Source organism: Cloeon dipterum, chromosome 2 (genome assembly GCF_949628265.1).
Source record: "Cloeon dipterum chromosome 2, ieCloDipt1.1, whole genome shotgun sequence".
In the NCBI taxonomy this organism is placed as follows: Eukaryota; Metazoa; Arthropoda; class Insecta; order Ephemeroptera; family Baetidae; genus Cloeon; species Cloeon dipterum.
This window is the reverse complement of record NC_088787.1, coordinates 27,784,485-27,800,861: the sequence shown is the minus strand read 5'-3', so window position 1 is coordinate 27,800,861 and position 16,377 is coordinate 27,784,485. Positions and strand designations below refer to the sequence as shown.

Here is a 16,377-nt window from a genome sequence, read left to right as displayed (position 1 = left end):
GATTCAATCAACCATCTCATAAAATAAACAAAAATGTCGTAAATATTATCTTGAACTGCCGAGCTAGAATACGGGGATATTTGTATTTATTTAGCTCGCATTAATATTTTATTATAGACCCGGTATTTCCTTCCTCGCAAATCATCCGAGCACAAAAAGCATGAGCTACGCAAAATCGATTCATCCCTCCAGGAATATACCTTGTCATTAGCTTGGCAAGCTTGGAAATCTCTACACCGCGCAACCGTTCTCAGCTATTTTTCCCTCCTACTTGGCGCTGCCGAATTGCAACTTTGGCATTTATAGTCGAGTGTCAAGCTGGCGCGTTTATTTACCAAGAGAGTGAGCGTACGTGTACGAGTAAACACTCGCTGTATGCAATTAATGAAGCAGCAAGTAAGCAGGCAGGCAGCCATCAGCGAGAATCAAAAGCCGTCTGCCAGCAAACTCGAATTAAACGGCGGGTAAATATTTGAGCTGCTGGGTGGCGGCAGCCGGTGCTGCACCGTGAAATCGCCGTGAACTGATTTGCCCCGCCGCCGCCACGCTGCCAATAAAAGAGGAAAAAACATGCATCACGTGCCACTGTTTCGCTGACACGTAATACAATATTGCATGTATAGGCACAGTCACCGGCCGGCGCGTTTTCCGGTTCCCTTTTTTCAGCACAAAAAATTGGTTAAAAAAGGAAATATTGCATACCCTCAGCATTTTTTCCTTCAAAACAAATGTTTAAATAGAACTGGTGGAAAATACCTTTCGTGAATTAACAAAAATATAATTTTCATATTTCTCTGGACGAACTCACTTTTTGTGAATCTGCCCAAAATTCCCAAAAATTAGAAACAGCTAGTGACCTAGAAAATTAGATTTTTTATCTTAAAACTAGGCATTTAAAATTTTATTTTATTCCAAATTAGTTCTTCAATTGGAACTAACTTCTAGTTTGTCTTTCACCAGATTCAAACCTTTCGCTCATCAATCAGTTTTGATGTTAATAAATAATTTTTTACTATCAGAATACGTTTTGTTGTTTTAAATGAGGCACCATTAAAATGATTTATGTAACCGTTTGTTATGAATAGAAATAGGCATTGCAAAAGCTATTAACGCTTTTAAACCCTTTTTGTGGTGCCTTGTAAAGGTCTCATTAATTCTCAAAATCTTCTCATCATATATGTTATGTTGTAATTTTTGTTTTTGAACTTTTGATGTGGCAAACAATAATTTTTGGTGTATGTATTTACTTGGTCTGCTAACCTATTAAAATCAACTAAAATACTGTCCCTCGTAACGATTATTTTAACAGTGACGCATTGAAACGCTAGTAACAGAAATTCGGGCGAGCTGAAAACTGGCGAGCGCGTCAGAGATTGGCGAGCGACCATTTTTCACCTTAGTCACGTATGTTATAGAAGGTGGCTGGTGGCGGGCACAAAGTATTATTCGCGTGATTCGTGTGAGCCGGCATGTTTATTGATTTTCGTGTTGTGCCTGCAACCCACCGCACTCGCGTATTCTCTCTCACACGCCACTGTCAATTTTGAGTCGAAATCTGGGCCATTCCGACCATTGTGCCATTGTCGGTTCGACTCCCTTTGAGCCAAACACGCGGTTTTTGCCTTCGCATCTCCACTTTGATAGGCTAACTAGCTTTTTTCCCTTCGCCATCCGTTGTCGTCTTTGACGGTGCGGAGAAAGCGGCCAATCGAATTTGTTTCCCCCCGCTGACTCGCACCGTTTTTTCTTGCCAGCCTGCTGAAAAGACATTCGCTGACAAATTACAAATTTATTCGCGCAGCTTTTGTGTCGTTTCTGCTCGACATTGCAATCGCTTCTATTTCAAGACTTATTGAGGCTGCTGCTTCCCGTTTTCCAAAGGTTCTTTGCACGTCAAACATTCCCATGGCGGGAACACTTGTAAGAATGTCGCAACACTCGCAACAGATTCCAGACCTTTGAAAATATATCGTTTTCTTAGCGATTTTTAGGATATTGCTATAATTGCCAGTTTCTGTTCGGATTTTTTCCTGTGCAATCCAATTAATCAGAACAATTCATGCAGGCAATTGAAAGAATCTAATTAGAATTGAATTGATTGTTACGGCTGTGAGTATTGAAAAGATTAAATAGGGATTAAGTAATTTTGCAAGTCCGAAACAAACAGACCATGAATTTTATCTCCTGACACCTTACTTCCAAAACTGAAGTCTTGCCTCGAACAAAAATGGTTTATAGAATAAACAAAAGAAAAGGGGAAGCGTGCTGAATGTGTTTCGTTGCATTGTTTCAGGTTCTGGGTCCGAGCGGCTCGGACGCCGACACCGACCCCTTGTCCCCAGAGAGGTCAAGAGCGCCGCGGGTGATTGGAGGCCTGCCCATCGCCGAGTACGAGGGTTCCCCGCGGCGCTACGGCCCGCGCCAGCTGTCCGACTCGCCCAGCAGCCAGCAGCAGCAGACGCCGACGGGGCCCCTGATCCAGGGCCTGCCCAGCGCACAGTCCCTTCTCTCCTCGCCGTCCGTGTTCCCGCCGAGGCCCGGCTTCCCGCAGCGCGTCGTCTCCAAAGACGCCGAAGACCAGGAGGTACGAGCCTATCTTCCTCTCTTTTTAACCTTTTCGGCTAGAATGCTTCTTTTAATTTGGTCGAATTTGAAGTTTTACCTCTAACACTTGCTGTTTCCCGTGTTTTATTCTCCCTATGTACTCTCAGCGAATGTTGAACTTTCATCTTTGGATTTGCAGTGATAATTCCCAAGAATTATGATTTGCACTGATTCAACGAATTTTATTTTGCGAAATTTGTACGTTTCATTTCCCGGGCATACCATCATAGCTGATCCTGCCTCAGTTGGCTGAACATTGAAAGACTGAAATTTCCATGAAGTGGCGATTAAAAGCAATCCACTTTGAAGAATCCTATTTCAAACGTATTCAAGTTGAAGAGAATCTCTCCATTTTGCACTACCGCGAGCGAATTCTGCGTCTCTCTTTGTTATTCACCCTCGGCCCCATTAGCGTAACAAGTTGATGTGCAAAAAGGCAAAGAGATGGATGGATTGTTCCTCAAAAAGATGCAACGCGCTTTCCGACACGCAGATCATTAAAATTTCATGTAGCAAAAGAAGCTTGCCATCAAGTTGCTTGCCTAGAGTACAAAGGCGTCACGGTGACGACTCTAAATTGAAATTTTGCGCGTTGTCCCTTTGAAAATATTCGCGAATTGCTTTCGTTTGGAAAGAATCGGCTCGTTTTAACTAAACCGAGATTTAATTAAAGACGCGATCAACGAAATTTAAATACATCATCCAGTTATAAGCGTTATTTTCTGTGCATGAGTATTTAAATCACTGTTTTGTGACACTTTTGCTGCATCTCTTTTTCATTCCATTGGAGACTTGAGAATTTTGACTTTTCCTTAAGATTTCGGATCGTGTATAAGATACCCAGTATGAAATGGAGTCAGGTAAAACTTCAAACATTTTCGTCGACTTAAAGACACAAAATACCAAAATCCGAGCTCTCAAGCCTCAAGCGACCGATTTGTTATAAAACCTCAACCCCAGCTGACCAAACCCCTTGAAACGCCTGCTTGGCAGGAGGAGGATATACAAGAAAGCCCCAAACTGTTGCCAATCGTGTCGAGCGAGTCGGCGAACGCGGCCTTCGACTACTTGTACGAGTTCTCGGAGACGCGGAAGGTGCTCGAGGAGTTCTTCAAGCCGAGCTCGCCGCTGCCGATCGAGGTCGACTTCGCCGAGCTCGACTATAACCTCCACCGGCAGGCGGGCAACTCGTACGTGGGCCAGCGGCTGGCGGCCAAGGACGCGTCCGAGGAGCCCGCCCCGCAGACCTCGTCGCCGCGGACGCGCAAGGCGGGCGGCACCCCTGACCTCATATCACTGAGGGACACCGAGGAGCCGGTCGGTGGCCCCGCCCACCAGTCCGAGGCGATATCGCCTGATCGGACGCAGAGTCTGCTCACCCAGGAGCTGGAAATCACGTCCAACCACGCTGACGAGGACCTCGCGGAAACTGAGGTCAGTCTCGCCCAACCTGCTCTGGAATGCGAGAAATCCAGTTTGTGTTTGCGCACATACAAAGAAAACACACACGAATTTGCGGTGCACGTTTGTTGCGATTTATTTGTAGTCTTTGCACGAGCTTGTCTTTTTGTTTGATGGCAGCACCTCTTTCTATTCATAGGAGGTAATCTGAATGTCTCATAGTTCCATGTAATCCTGTTCTACATCACCGATAGAATTGTGTTGGTCGGGGAGACGTTTTCCTGAACAGCCGATCAAAATCCTCAAGAGATGATGTACCTTGCGTCTCGCTGTTTACTTATTGAGTAAACGTTTGCTCGATCGTTTCCAGATCAGTCTCACCAGATGAAGTTTTCTTGTCTCAAAATAATCGAAAATTGGTATTATTTAAATTATGATTCTTATCTGATTGGAACACCTGAATCAATAATTTTGGCATAAATTGGTGTTTAATCTGCGGAAAAATGATGATTTTGTTGACCAGCTATTTTGCCTACAATGCGTGTAATATGTACGTTTCCAACCATAAAAACATCAAACGCAAACAAACCAGTAAACAAAGTGAATATGAATTTGATTTTGTCGAGCGGAAAGAGCTCTTGTTTACACTGCTCGCGCGCATCAAACAAATTGATCAAATTTCGGGAATCGTCCATTTCCAGCTCGATTTGTTGACCTTTGTCGGCACCCATCAAGTGTGAAATTTGCATGCAGCACGCTCCGAACGCACACAAACAGGCGTGAGTTCTCAGCAACTCGAAACCATCCGCGATTTCATTGGCTTTGAACGTCTCGTTATATCCAGGGTCGGATAATGGGCTCTCGCGATTTGTATCTGCTGCCTAGCCATGCTTATGAATAATAATTAGACGTCGGCCAGGGCAAATACCATTCCGATTTTAATTAAAAGCCTATTTCCCTGCCAGTTGGCTGCACGGCCGTCAGAGCAGATTTGCTGCGATCGAAATCGGCCGAAAGAGACGCGTGCCGACGCCTGCTTGTGCAGCGATTTTCACGTAATGACGCCCGTTTGGCATTCAGCACACATGGGCTGGGTAATTATATTTGACCGGATGTGCCACGCTTCATCTTTGGTATTAATTAACTTCATTTGCATTCCGTCAAAGCCGCTCTCCTCCATGTGCTTAGTGGGGGACGGAATTCGAACGTTAATTTCGATCGATTTATGTGTAGTTCTTGCACGCTTGCATGTCTAATTTTATAATTTTTTATGTTACAAAAAAATCATCTGCACCTCTCGAAAAAAAATGGAAAAATTCCTAATTTTCTTGTACTAAAATTTACGTCAGACAATAACAACAACGACGATTTTTGCAACACAGTTTTATTTAGCGTATTTCCTCTATGTACAAAACTATTTTAAATAATAAGAATATAAAAACAAGGTGAGACTGTCCTTGAAAAATTGGAGGCTAAATTCCCACGATTTCTAACGGCTGACTCAACCACATCACTAAATTCGAACATTTTTGTCCCCCATTCCCCTTGTGACAATTTTCCCCCTCTAATTTTCCATCGAATCTATTTAAAAATAAATAGACTTTGATTTAATTTAAAAATATTCTAGAGAATAGTTGGATGAAATGATGTCAAGATCAGGTAACGGCTAATTAGCATTATCTATGTTCTCTCAGATCTGTATCTACTAAAGCAGTGTCATTGACGTTACATTTAAGCTTCCCATCAGTCAAATCCTTTAGCAAAAAGAGGAGGAATCAGAAAAATGAGTCACTTAGTTTGGTCAAATCGATAGCATGAAGTATATTTAGTTAAATCCTCCCTTATCCCGCTCAAATCAGAGCGAGTTACTGAGACGGCATTTGTGTGCCCGCAGGTGGGACTGCAAGTAGGCCACTCGCGCAACTTCACCCTTTCGCCGGAGACGACCGACTGCGACTCCAATGATATTGAGAGTGAGGTGTCCCTCGAGAACGAAGGGTCGATGCACTCGAGCGGCGGAGGCCGTCTGTACGGCAGCATGCCGGTCCTCGAGGACGGCCTCTCGTCGGGCCACGCGAGCGACACGGAAGACTCGGTGCCCCCGCCAGTGGTGCCCGGCGACGCCAACCCAACAATAATGCTAATGAAGAAGCAGATTTGCGAGATCGAGCGAGAAATCCGCAGCCGCGCGGGTAACACCAAGCACGAGGTCAAACCGACGCCCGCGCAAGCGGCCCTGGACTATAGGGCCGTCGAGGACTTTCTCCGCGGGCACGACATCACCTACAAGCCGGCCGGAAGTCCACCCACAGACCTCGACGTCCTTGGTGAGTACAAACCTTTTACTTTTGGGCTCGCAAGAGTAGCCTGGTAGTTTAGTAAAACAATTTAATTGATCAAATTTAAAGGAGCTTCTTTATTTGAGAGCAAGATACTGGAAATTTTCTGTAAAAACTGGTTAAAATTTTCCCCGCAGTTCCCAAAAATTATTAGATAATTAAAACCTACGCAAAATTTTAAAAATTTTAATATTCTTTCCTTTTGATGATACTTGTTATTATGCTAACAAATAAATTTGAAGCATTATTAATTTAGAGCTATCAATGAGATAATAACGGTCTTCCTGATTGAGCGCAATATCAATTTACATGCCGCTAAAATGATTGCTTCATAGCTCATTAATACAGTTGAATTCAAATTTTGTGTTCCGAAAATATCACAAATTCCATGAGCTTGCTACTTGCAAAAATCGAATCATCTAGATGTTCCATGTCGATGAAATTTGGACGGGAAAGAAATCATGTAGAAAATTACACAAATCTTCTTTGTCACGCACGAAACAGTTAAAAGGTTTCTTTAAGGGTTTCCTTTTATGCATATTAACAACCAAATAAGAGAACAGTTATGCACCTTACTTTGAACATTGTTGACTTATCTTAGATTCCTAAGTTACTGATAAAAGTTTCGTTAAGAGATTTCATTTAACTTGCGGTGTTGTCGACTCGTGAAAGACAATGACATGCAAAATGACGGAATCAGTGAAATTCTCGTCAAATTTATGCAACCAAATCCACTTTTGGCAAAACACAACGTAAAAAACAGACGGAACCACGGGAAAAAAGCGACGAAGCTTTTGCACCACTAATAAACCGCCAGCACTTTTTGTTGCTGTGCATTAGGTACACATACATATGCAGGGTGTACACTGTGCATGTACACGCTGTGTTTATTTATATTTCAGCACGCCGGCTGCAAAGACTATTTGAACTGCTGGTGTGTGAATAAAAACCAAACAGGCCGGCCTGGCAGTTCGAAATGTTGTTTTCCGCGGGCCTGCATACACACACACACACACACACACACACACACACAGCACACTTATTTGCATACACTGGTCGTCGTGTTGTTTCGTGCCACGGTGCACTCGGCCGCTGGAAATATAATTATTCAAATTTGTGCCGGGAGCGCAATAAAAACGCGGCCGACATCGGTAATCGCTCCACGCCACGTGACTCTTGCACAGTGGGTGCAGCTAGCAAGCAGCACAATGGACGCAATTTACTCCGGCAATTATAGCGGGGCAAAGTCATTCGGCCTCGGAAGTGCGTTCAACCGAAATGACTCAATTGAGACGCTCAAATTACGCTGATTTTGGAACGGGTCCAAAACTTACGTCGCCTTAATAGCCGCTTTCCAAATCGTTCCTTTACAAATTGCCGGCCAATCAGGACAAATTTACCGGGGTTTTCAATTACCTGAGACAGAAATTTATTTGCTGATCTCAATCGTGATTCGCTTCAATAAACAACGAAGGAAAGTAACTGCCGCAAAATCTGCGTTTGGGAAGTCTGAATTAGGTTATCTAGGTGTCATTATTTTTTACCTAACTAATCAATAGAAAGCATTCAAATTGATTGAAAGCTTCTTCACCGCCAGAAGTGTTTGATAAGCGCCGGCGTGAGTCTAGATTTTGGAGATTACTCCGATAGTCGGTCTCAAGTTGAACTCTTGAGTTCTCACCTCGGTATAAGTTCGCTCGGCAAACATCTCGCAGGCAATGAATCCGTAGCAGAAACCGTTTAATTTGACATGCAAATCATCGCTGCAGCAAAGTTGGGCGAATCGTGTTTATTTGTCCTGCGAGGCAATTAACTCCGTATAAACCGTATAAATTCCGTCCCCCCAGTACTGTGCAATAAAGGGATTTGCCTGGCGCGATAACGACCGCATCGAAAAAGTTCATTATCCCCCCATTTGTGCGGCGTTTGCATGCACACAAAGTCAGCAGTCGACACAGTCACAATTTATCCTGCGAAAAACGCCCCAGAGGAGTGCGTGTTTGCGTCCAACGCATTTTGCCACCTGCGTAGAAAAGGGCCGATCGCGTGCCACCATTGAAGAAAATTGCACCCTCGCTGCTGATGATTTGGCCAGGGGTATTTGCTCGGACTTCGGGGAATTTTCCGCTGCACTGGTTGTCCTCACCTATGGGCCTAAATAGGACTCTGGCACTTTTTTGAAGACAGAAATTGCATCTTTTTCGCTAAAATATTTATGAGCTGGAAGAGACAAATAGAATTTTCCAAAAGAAATTGTTGACTGCAGGAAGATCTGTAAAACGTATTGCTCAAGCTAATTATATGAGTATATTTATTTTTTCAAATTACTGTTACCCTTGTTTAATTTTCGAGAGCTGCTCAAGTAAAAACCAAAACAAGGGAAAAATATATTAAGCTAGCAATAGATAAAAGTATGTAGCGCAAATATAAAATTAAGTATTGTAAATAGCGTAAATACAACACCTTTTCTTGCCATATTTTCTATATTATTTATTTAATTTTATGTATTGACATGCAAGAATAAACAAGAATAACAAAGAAAATGCTGCTGCTAACGATAAGTATCTGATTTTAAAAGTTGCATCCAGCTACGTCCAATTATTGCACATGCACCAACTGACAATGAGCAGAATAACTGGCACGCAGCAATAATTGCAGCACTCACGTAAATATAAATAAATGAGAAGTCGAGATTGAGAGTTGCATAAGAACTTCCATGTCAGCTGCACGTTAAAACTCTGCGTTTGTTGAAAGACATCACTTCCACCTTGCTGCATAAATTGGAAGGGAAAATAATAGGCCGTGCCGCGGGAGCAAGGACGTCGTCATCAGAAATAAACAAACAAACACAATTTGCCGCGCTTCCTCTAAGGAGCGGGGATGCTGCGTGCTATACCCACCATCCGACTCGCTCCTATGCTGGCAGAATTTGATTATTCTTTTTCATCAGGAACGAAAGAGAGAATAAAAAATGGGGAAAGCTCTGTGTGTGCGCGCGCGCGTCCGGAACAAAGGGGGAAACTGCTTTCGGTGGCTGCATGCAAATTTTTTAATACGTGCTCTTGAAAAATACGCGCCGAGCGGTGACGCTAAAAGTAATTTCGGCTTGTCTTGCTGCGAAGAAGCCATCATCATACCTAAATAATTACCAAAAAAGGAAAGGCGACAGGCTAACTTACGAGCGAGGTAAATAATAATAAACTGCGGCGTTTTTTTTCGCCTGGAGATACGTGCCGCGTTTTTTTGCGTGAATTATGAGCGTCGGAGATATTAGTGTCGACTCGGAAATTTGTCTCTTTTTTTCTTGCCACCTGCCTCCGTCGGCTTGAAATGGCAAAGTTTGCCCTCTGCGTGCTTTGCAAATTTTATTAACGCCACTTTGGAAAAGTTTATTCGTGTGTAATTGCCAGGCTGGGGCGAAAGAAGCACGAAAATTGCTTTGCTCTTCTTCCTTTTCTGCTGCACTGCAATGGAGATAATGCTTCTTTAAAATCTTCTCTCTTTAAGTTAAATCTTCCAGTATTCTGGAAATTTTAAATTCTGTTCCAAGGAATGCTTCTACCTTCTTAGCCTCTCTTAGTGAGTTTTGAGTCAAAAAGACTTAAAAACCTTACTTATTAGAATTAATTAACTCGTATAGAAACTTCAATTTATTCTGTTTTCTCTATGTAAATATCTTAAAGTATTTTGCAAGTTAAGCTCTTGTGCTCTACCTCCTTCAAAATTAATTTTATACTTGAATGATTGAAATATGCTTGCTATAAACCCGTTATATAAATTTTTCATCTAAAATTAGCAAGGGTCTCAAGATAGTAGTGGCTATTGATTTCCGAGCGAAATTCTGATTTGATGTGTAAAATTCAAAGATAGGCGCGGTGGTAGATTTTACGAGCCCCTGAAGTTATGCATTCGGGGGCGCAGCACTACTATAAAACCTTGTTGCTGCACACTTTTAACGCTCTTTTGAACATAAAAATCGCTGTGCGAAATCACAAAACTCGCGCGCAATAAAACAGCAGCCGACGCGGTGGAGCACTTTAGGCCGCAAAACGATTTTATTATTGTCGCACGCGCCGCGAGTAGGAAAAAAGAGAAAGAGTGAATGATAATAATTGGTGACCGCATGTTTCGTTGCTGAAAAATCGCGCTAGTCACGTTCAAACGAGGCGGAAATTTATTTTTTGCACGCTCAGCCCGAATTCTCGCGATCGTATTTATTCGCTGATATAGCGTCCTCGGGGAATATTTGAACATGAAATATTCAAAGGCAGCTCCCCGGCGCCATTTTTCACGGCTTAAAGAGCCCGCCGCTGCTCTTTTGCATGAATATTCACGCTGCACACACTATCAAAGCCGTGCGATCTGGTTCGAGTCGTGTGCAATGGAACTGTCGCAGATTCTTCGGCGGTGCGAGCTGTCGGCGTCGCGTGCGAGCGAAAATTGCCCTGAATTTGCACAGTGCTCGCATCGACGGTCGTCCCAAGCGGAGCAAAGTGACGTAAGTGCCGATATTTTCTATGCGAAATGGCTGGAAAATTGCCTGGTAGTGGTAATGGCGGTGCGATCCAATTTTGCTGAGATGAGCGAGAAACAATCTATTATAGATAATGGCTCTGCAGGTGTTGACAGGAGCGCAGAATAAATCTTATATGATTGATGTCGTGTGAATTAATCAGTGGTATGGAACAGTGCACCGTCGGATGAATTCGTTCACTGAATGGAGGGAGTAGGATAAAAGCATTGCATGTGATAAATAATTGCATTTTTAAAAATGATTAGTTGATATGCTGTGCTATAGACTGGATTTGTGATGAAATAAACAAATCCCATGTAAATTTAATAACTGGGTATAGAATTGTGTGGAATTAAATTGGATTAGAGCAAAGCAATTAAAGCTACGATAATAAATGCCTCACAAATAACATTTTTTTGCGTTCAACCAGGGAAAAGCATGAAAAGTAATTATTATCGTATGAGTGAAAAAATAAATTTGATACAGTAGAAAATATGTATACTGAATTTTGTCTTTTTCGGTAAATTTTAAATGTTTCAAATCACTTGGCTAAAAAACCTAAAAAGGATTGGAACACACTAGCAGCATCGTTACTTAAAACCGATAATTTCACTCTTTAAAAAAACTTCAAACAAAGGATGTAAGTTTGAGCGTGTTTATTTTTGTAAGAGAAAGTTTTGTCACAGGGAGTCGAGTGGCGGGATTTCACAAGATTTCATCAGTTCCTCGCTTCTTAATGTGCTCAGCAATTAGTGTCAATCATTAAGGTGATTCAGTATCACCTGCAGGTTACGGAATTGCAAACAAAGCATGTAACTCGAGGGGCCCAGTTAGTTCAATTTCGGCCGCACATTCAACATCCTAATAAAAAAAATGACTTGGCTCTTTGCTAAAGAGATGCTTTGAAACGAATCACATATCTTTGATTTTATATTTGTTGATGCCTCTCCAAGTTGAGTGAGGAAAGTGATGTTTCCCTTCTCACTCTTCCCCGAGATTGATCGTCATTCGCGACCTCGTTATTCTCCAGCTCGAAGCTCGCAGTAGCAAAACGTGCCCTGCTCTTGCTATTGTGCCCCTCTGCGCACGTATAATGCCAGCGTTTGCAGAGACAAACGCAATTATCCGCGGAACGTTTTACATACTACAGCACATTCGTCTCGTCTCTGACGCTCGATCCGCTAATTCGAAATGGTGCGGAGCCAAGAGTTTCGGAACAATTAAACATTGCGCTCGCTGCTGCTTCTGTAATTAAAATATCGCTCACGGGCTGATTGCTAAATGGCCGTCTTCGGATGAGGAACTAGTTTTCTCCTTGTTATTACTCGCGTGCACTCGCTGCTATTAACTGACTAATGGTGCTGTGCAACTTCCACTCCGACCGCCCATTAGACCTAATTTAAATGTCGAGAAACGCCCTGGAAAACTTTCCTCGCAGCATGTCCCATTTCCAGACAGTATTATAAAAGTAATTCTGGATTCGCCTTCAATCGCTTCTGCAACTCATATAATGCGAGTTGTGTGTGATAAGAAATGGCATTTATTATTGCTCTCGTGCAAAAGTTGGAATTAAAGCGATAATACTCGTAATACTATATAATAATATGTAATCCAGCTAAATCCAATATATTGATTTTGTTATCTCGCGGTTAATCTTAATTACTTAAATCTGATGGAAAATATAATTGAAAAAAGTCTTACAACTGTAGCATTTTTGCTATTATCTCCAAAAAAGTAAAATTAACATTTTTTATTACGTGAAAGCTTGTTACATATTTTTTGTTTGAATAATGCTTCCTAATGAAACGCGTCACTGCGAGGTAATTAATAAAAAAAACTGCACCAACTGATACGCCCATCTGGCGGCGGTCGATTGATCAAGCGTTGGGTCATCGTAAGATGATTAATTTGCAAAAATGACCTGCGGCACCTGGGCCGGACAGTGAGTAATGACGATCGCCTGTGTTGACGATGGGTTGATTTGCACAGAGCGCGTGCCAGCCAACCCCTGCCGGCCGGCTGCAACCTGCATGACTGCGGCTCCCATCGGCGCGCAATTAGCCGCGGTTAATCGCATGCTAATACACTGGAGCAACACACACACACACACTCGACGTGTGTGTGAGCGCGGACCGAGTGGTTCGGCTGAAAGTGACGCGCGCGTGCGTGTGTATATGTGTGTTGCAATTAATGGACGGCCCAATGGCTCTTCACGGGCATGTTGCGGCCAACTGCCCCCGCGGCTGTTGCGGAGGGACGCGCACTCACACGCTGCCATTGTTGCAGTGTGACATGCGAGGTCAATTACGTTCTACTCGAATTCAACAGTCGCAACATCGCTACCGATTGGTTTACCCTGCGGCCGTAATGGTTTCCATTTGTGGGGATTCACGGGAAGGACGGCCGATGAAGAGACCTTGTCCCGTGAGAGCCGGGCGGCCCTTCTTTTCTGAGGAGAACCTTGACTGGAGAGTTCGGGTGCTCTCCCCGCCGTCTGTACCCTTCAGGCGCACGGGGTTGAGGTCTAACCTCTTTGCACCACGGTCCCGGAAGCACCAGCTTACACCCCAACTTGCACAATCCTTGAGCTACGGTTCTTTACCTCTCACAGGTTCTCGTATGCAAAGTATAATCGGGCGTAGAGATCCAAAATAAAACACGCCCTCATGCTGTCACTCTCTGCCATAGAGTGACCTCTTTATTATTCTCCTCTCTCTTTCTACATTACTTCATCGCTCTCAAACGGATTCTATTAAAATCACTTGCCTCACATTCACTTTCCGAACGATCATTTTCACACTTTTATCCCTTCTAATTCTAAATAAATAATTTAGAGCATTTACCTTATAAAAACCATATTTCCAATTCTCGTGTATTTCCTTTCATAATTTTACTTAGATTTATAAAAATTTTGTATCAAACGTTTACTGCTAAAATATTTTGTCATGACAATATATAAAGAGCTTTTAGATTCAAATGTTTATTTGAATTTGAAATGAAGCAATCAACAAATGAAATGTGCAAAAAGAGTGAGTTTTTCCGCGTGTCAATGAATCAAAAGGCATATTTCAAAGAGAACCATAGTTGTGCGCCTCTCTGTGTGGAATTCGCACATACATGCTGCTAGCGACGAGATTTACAAGCGAGAGCGCTCCGCCAGTGCGACGAATTCGAGCATTTTTCGCCCACAAAAAGCAGTAAATCGTGCCAACATTCGAAAATAATGCAGAGTAGACTTTATCGCGCGTCGCATTTAGCAGATGCGGCTTCATTCCGCCGCCGCCCCCGTCCCGAATGAATAGTCAGCGCCGCGAACAATGTCCGAAGATGGAGAACACTTGTGACATTTCAACGCCCTGCAAGTAAGACGTCGTAAATGCGCAGTTAAAATAAACACACTCGTCGCGTCGGCCGCCGAGAGAGAGAGAGAGAGAGAGAGAGAGAGAGAGAGAGAGAGAGAGAGAGAGAGAGAGAGAGAGAGAGAGAGAGAGAGCACGCTCAAGATAAAAATTCATTTCGTCGCCTCTGCGACATTTTTCAACATTTTAAAGGACGTTAAGCACCGAGTGTAACTCTGGTGCTGCTTTTTTTGCCGCCGTCGCGATAGTCGTTTTTATTCGCCGGCCAAGCGCTCTTAACATTCCATTTGCGTCTCGCTTTTTGCGTGAAAGGCGATGAAGCGACGGAAATTTGGATAATTATTTACAGGCCCGCTGCGGAAATTTTAAGAGCGGAAAACGCGTGATGCGTTACAATTTTTAATCTTGAAGATATATACGTTATAATTTGAGCTTACTCCAAAATAAAATCCGACACTACAAAAGAGGGTTTTTGCAAACTTTACAGGATATTGAGTAAAATATGTTTGAGCGGTTGCATGTGATTGCGTTTTAAAATATGGGGAAAAATTAATTTATTGAAAATACTCACAGTGGTCACCAAACTGGTTACAAGTGAGTTAAAAACACTCGTGACGAATGAAGTTTTTCTATTCCATTATTGAGGCGCTTGATTCTAAACAATTTTCTGAAGAGTTTTTAGAAGCCTAACAAAATTGTTTGAAATATTTTATGTCTAATATTGAAACTTATTCTCTCTCAAGTATATCTCAAAATATATTAGCTTTGGTTTTAAAATTTCCTTTTCAACCGGTAAAACCTTCTTGGTATGTAAAGTTCGGCTCTTCCGTTTCTTAAAGTAGTTTAGCTTTAGAAGTCGAGTTCTGTTAATGAAAAGGAAATGCAAACAGCTCAATCCTGTTTGGTACAAAGCAGTTTTAGGCCGGAAATCCGGTGTTGTTAGCAAAGAGGAGAGACGTGTTTGTTTCGCCTGTTCTAAATGCCAGCTCATAACTATTTGAAACGAAGGTAAGACGAAATTGCGTCTTAGCACCGACAAGATGCTTTGCGATTTGCATGAAATTCGCGCGCGAACAATGGTCGAGGACAAATGGAGGTGGCCGCAAAACAAGGCGTCGCATTATTTGCACCTGAGCACAATGAGCACGGCTTTATTGCGAAAATACTGCGGCTACTCGCGCAGTGCAGCGCAATTGTGCACGTGCAGACGCGCTGACAACGTTATCAAACTAACGCCCGTCTTTGCGCGTCGGACGAGAAATATAGACGGGTGTAATCTCGCCCACAGGCCGCAGTTTTACTGCATTCCTTAAAACTTGGCTTTTAGTGCTTCTTAAAGCAGCCAAACTTAACTCGCACATTCTTTCGCGTGCGGAAACTCGAATAAAAGAGGGTTTCATTTCATTTCGCATTGTTTTGGCGTGCAAATGGAAACTGTGACGAGCCGAGTTGACACGTTCCGTCGTGTACTGCATATTGTTCCATTCAGTCAGCTGCTGGAAAGCTGTTCAGGCCGTCGCTGAATAATACGCATGCATGAACGCGTAGCGCCTGCAGCTTTTTAAAGTCTGCATCCCGCCCGACGAGCGTGCCCAGCGGACTGCATAATCAACGCCCATGTGTCCCCGCCTAAAATAACACAATACACACACATTCACTGTACGTCTGAAGCGAACACTACAGCAAGCATCCAGCTTTGAAACAGGTGGTGGCGCAGCCGACGACGCTGCTCTCTGCCCTCGCGTTTATTTCAGCTCCATCCGGCCGAGAAATAACCGACAATCGACACCTGCATCTAAACACCCTGGCTTTTTTACCAGAGCAAACAGCATGCTCTGATTTTGAGGCAGAGAATGATGCCTTTGATTGTTACAAAAACGGGGTTTTAGAAGTCAGGCTGGTTGGAAATAATATACTTATTATTTTACACTCCCGATTTGATTTTTGTTATCAAATTAGGAATATTAGCGAATCTCATGAAGCTGCATGAGCTCATTAAATTTAATCTTTATAAACAGCACATATTTTTGTGTTTGAATTTTACGCAAATAATTTAATTAATGTAGAGCAGAGTTTTTTCTATGCCTTTTTAGTTTTTCTAGCTCTCTGAAATGATTGCTGTGCGAATCAATTGATAAATTGTTTATTATTTTAAATTTGT

General features: G+C 42.8%; 1 protein-coding gene across 12 annotated transcripts in view; it reads left to right on the top strand.

Annotated features, from left to right (window-relative positions):
- Nucleotides 1-16,377, top strand: part of LOC135936677 (protein lin-10-like) — a 107,724-nt gene that overhangs the window by 67,232 nt on the left and 24,115 nt on the right. For 11 of the 12 annotated variants that reach the window (XR_010574353.1, XM_065479588.1, XM_065479585.1 and 8 more), the window contains exons 6-8: nucleotides 2,294-2,584; nucleotides 3,598-4,038; nucleotides 5,900-6,332. Coding sequence is in view for 11 of the 12 variants with exons in the window: in XM_065479588.1 (XP_065335660.1) it covers nucleotides 2,294-2,584; nucleotides 3,598-4,038; nucleotides 5,900-6,332 (1,165 nt within the window). In the remaining variant the exon portion in view is untranslated. The remainder of the gene's footprint in view (nucleotides 1-2,293; nucleotides 2,585-3,597; nucleotides 4,039-5,899; nucleotides 6,333-16,377) is intronic. The other variant, XM_065479589.1, reaches the window with a different exon arrangement.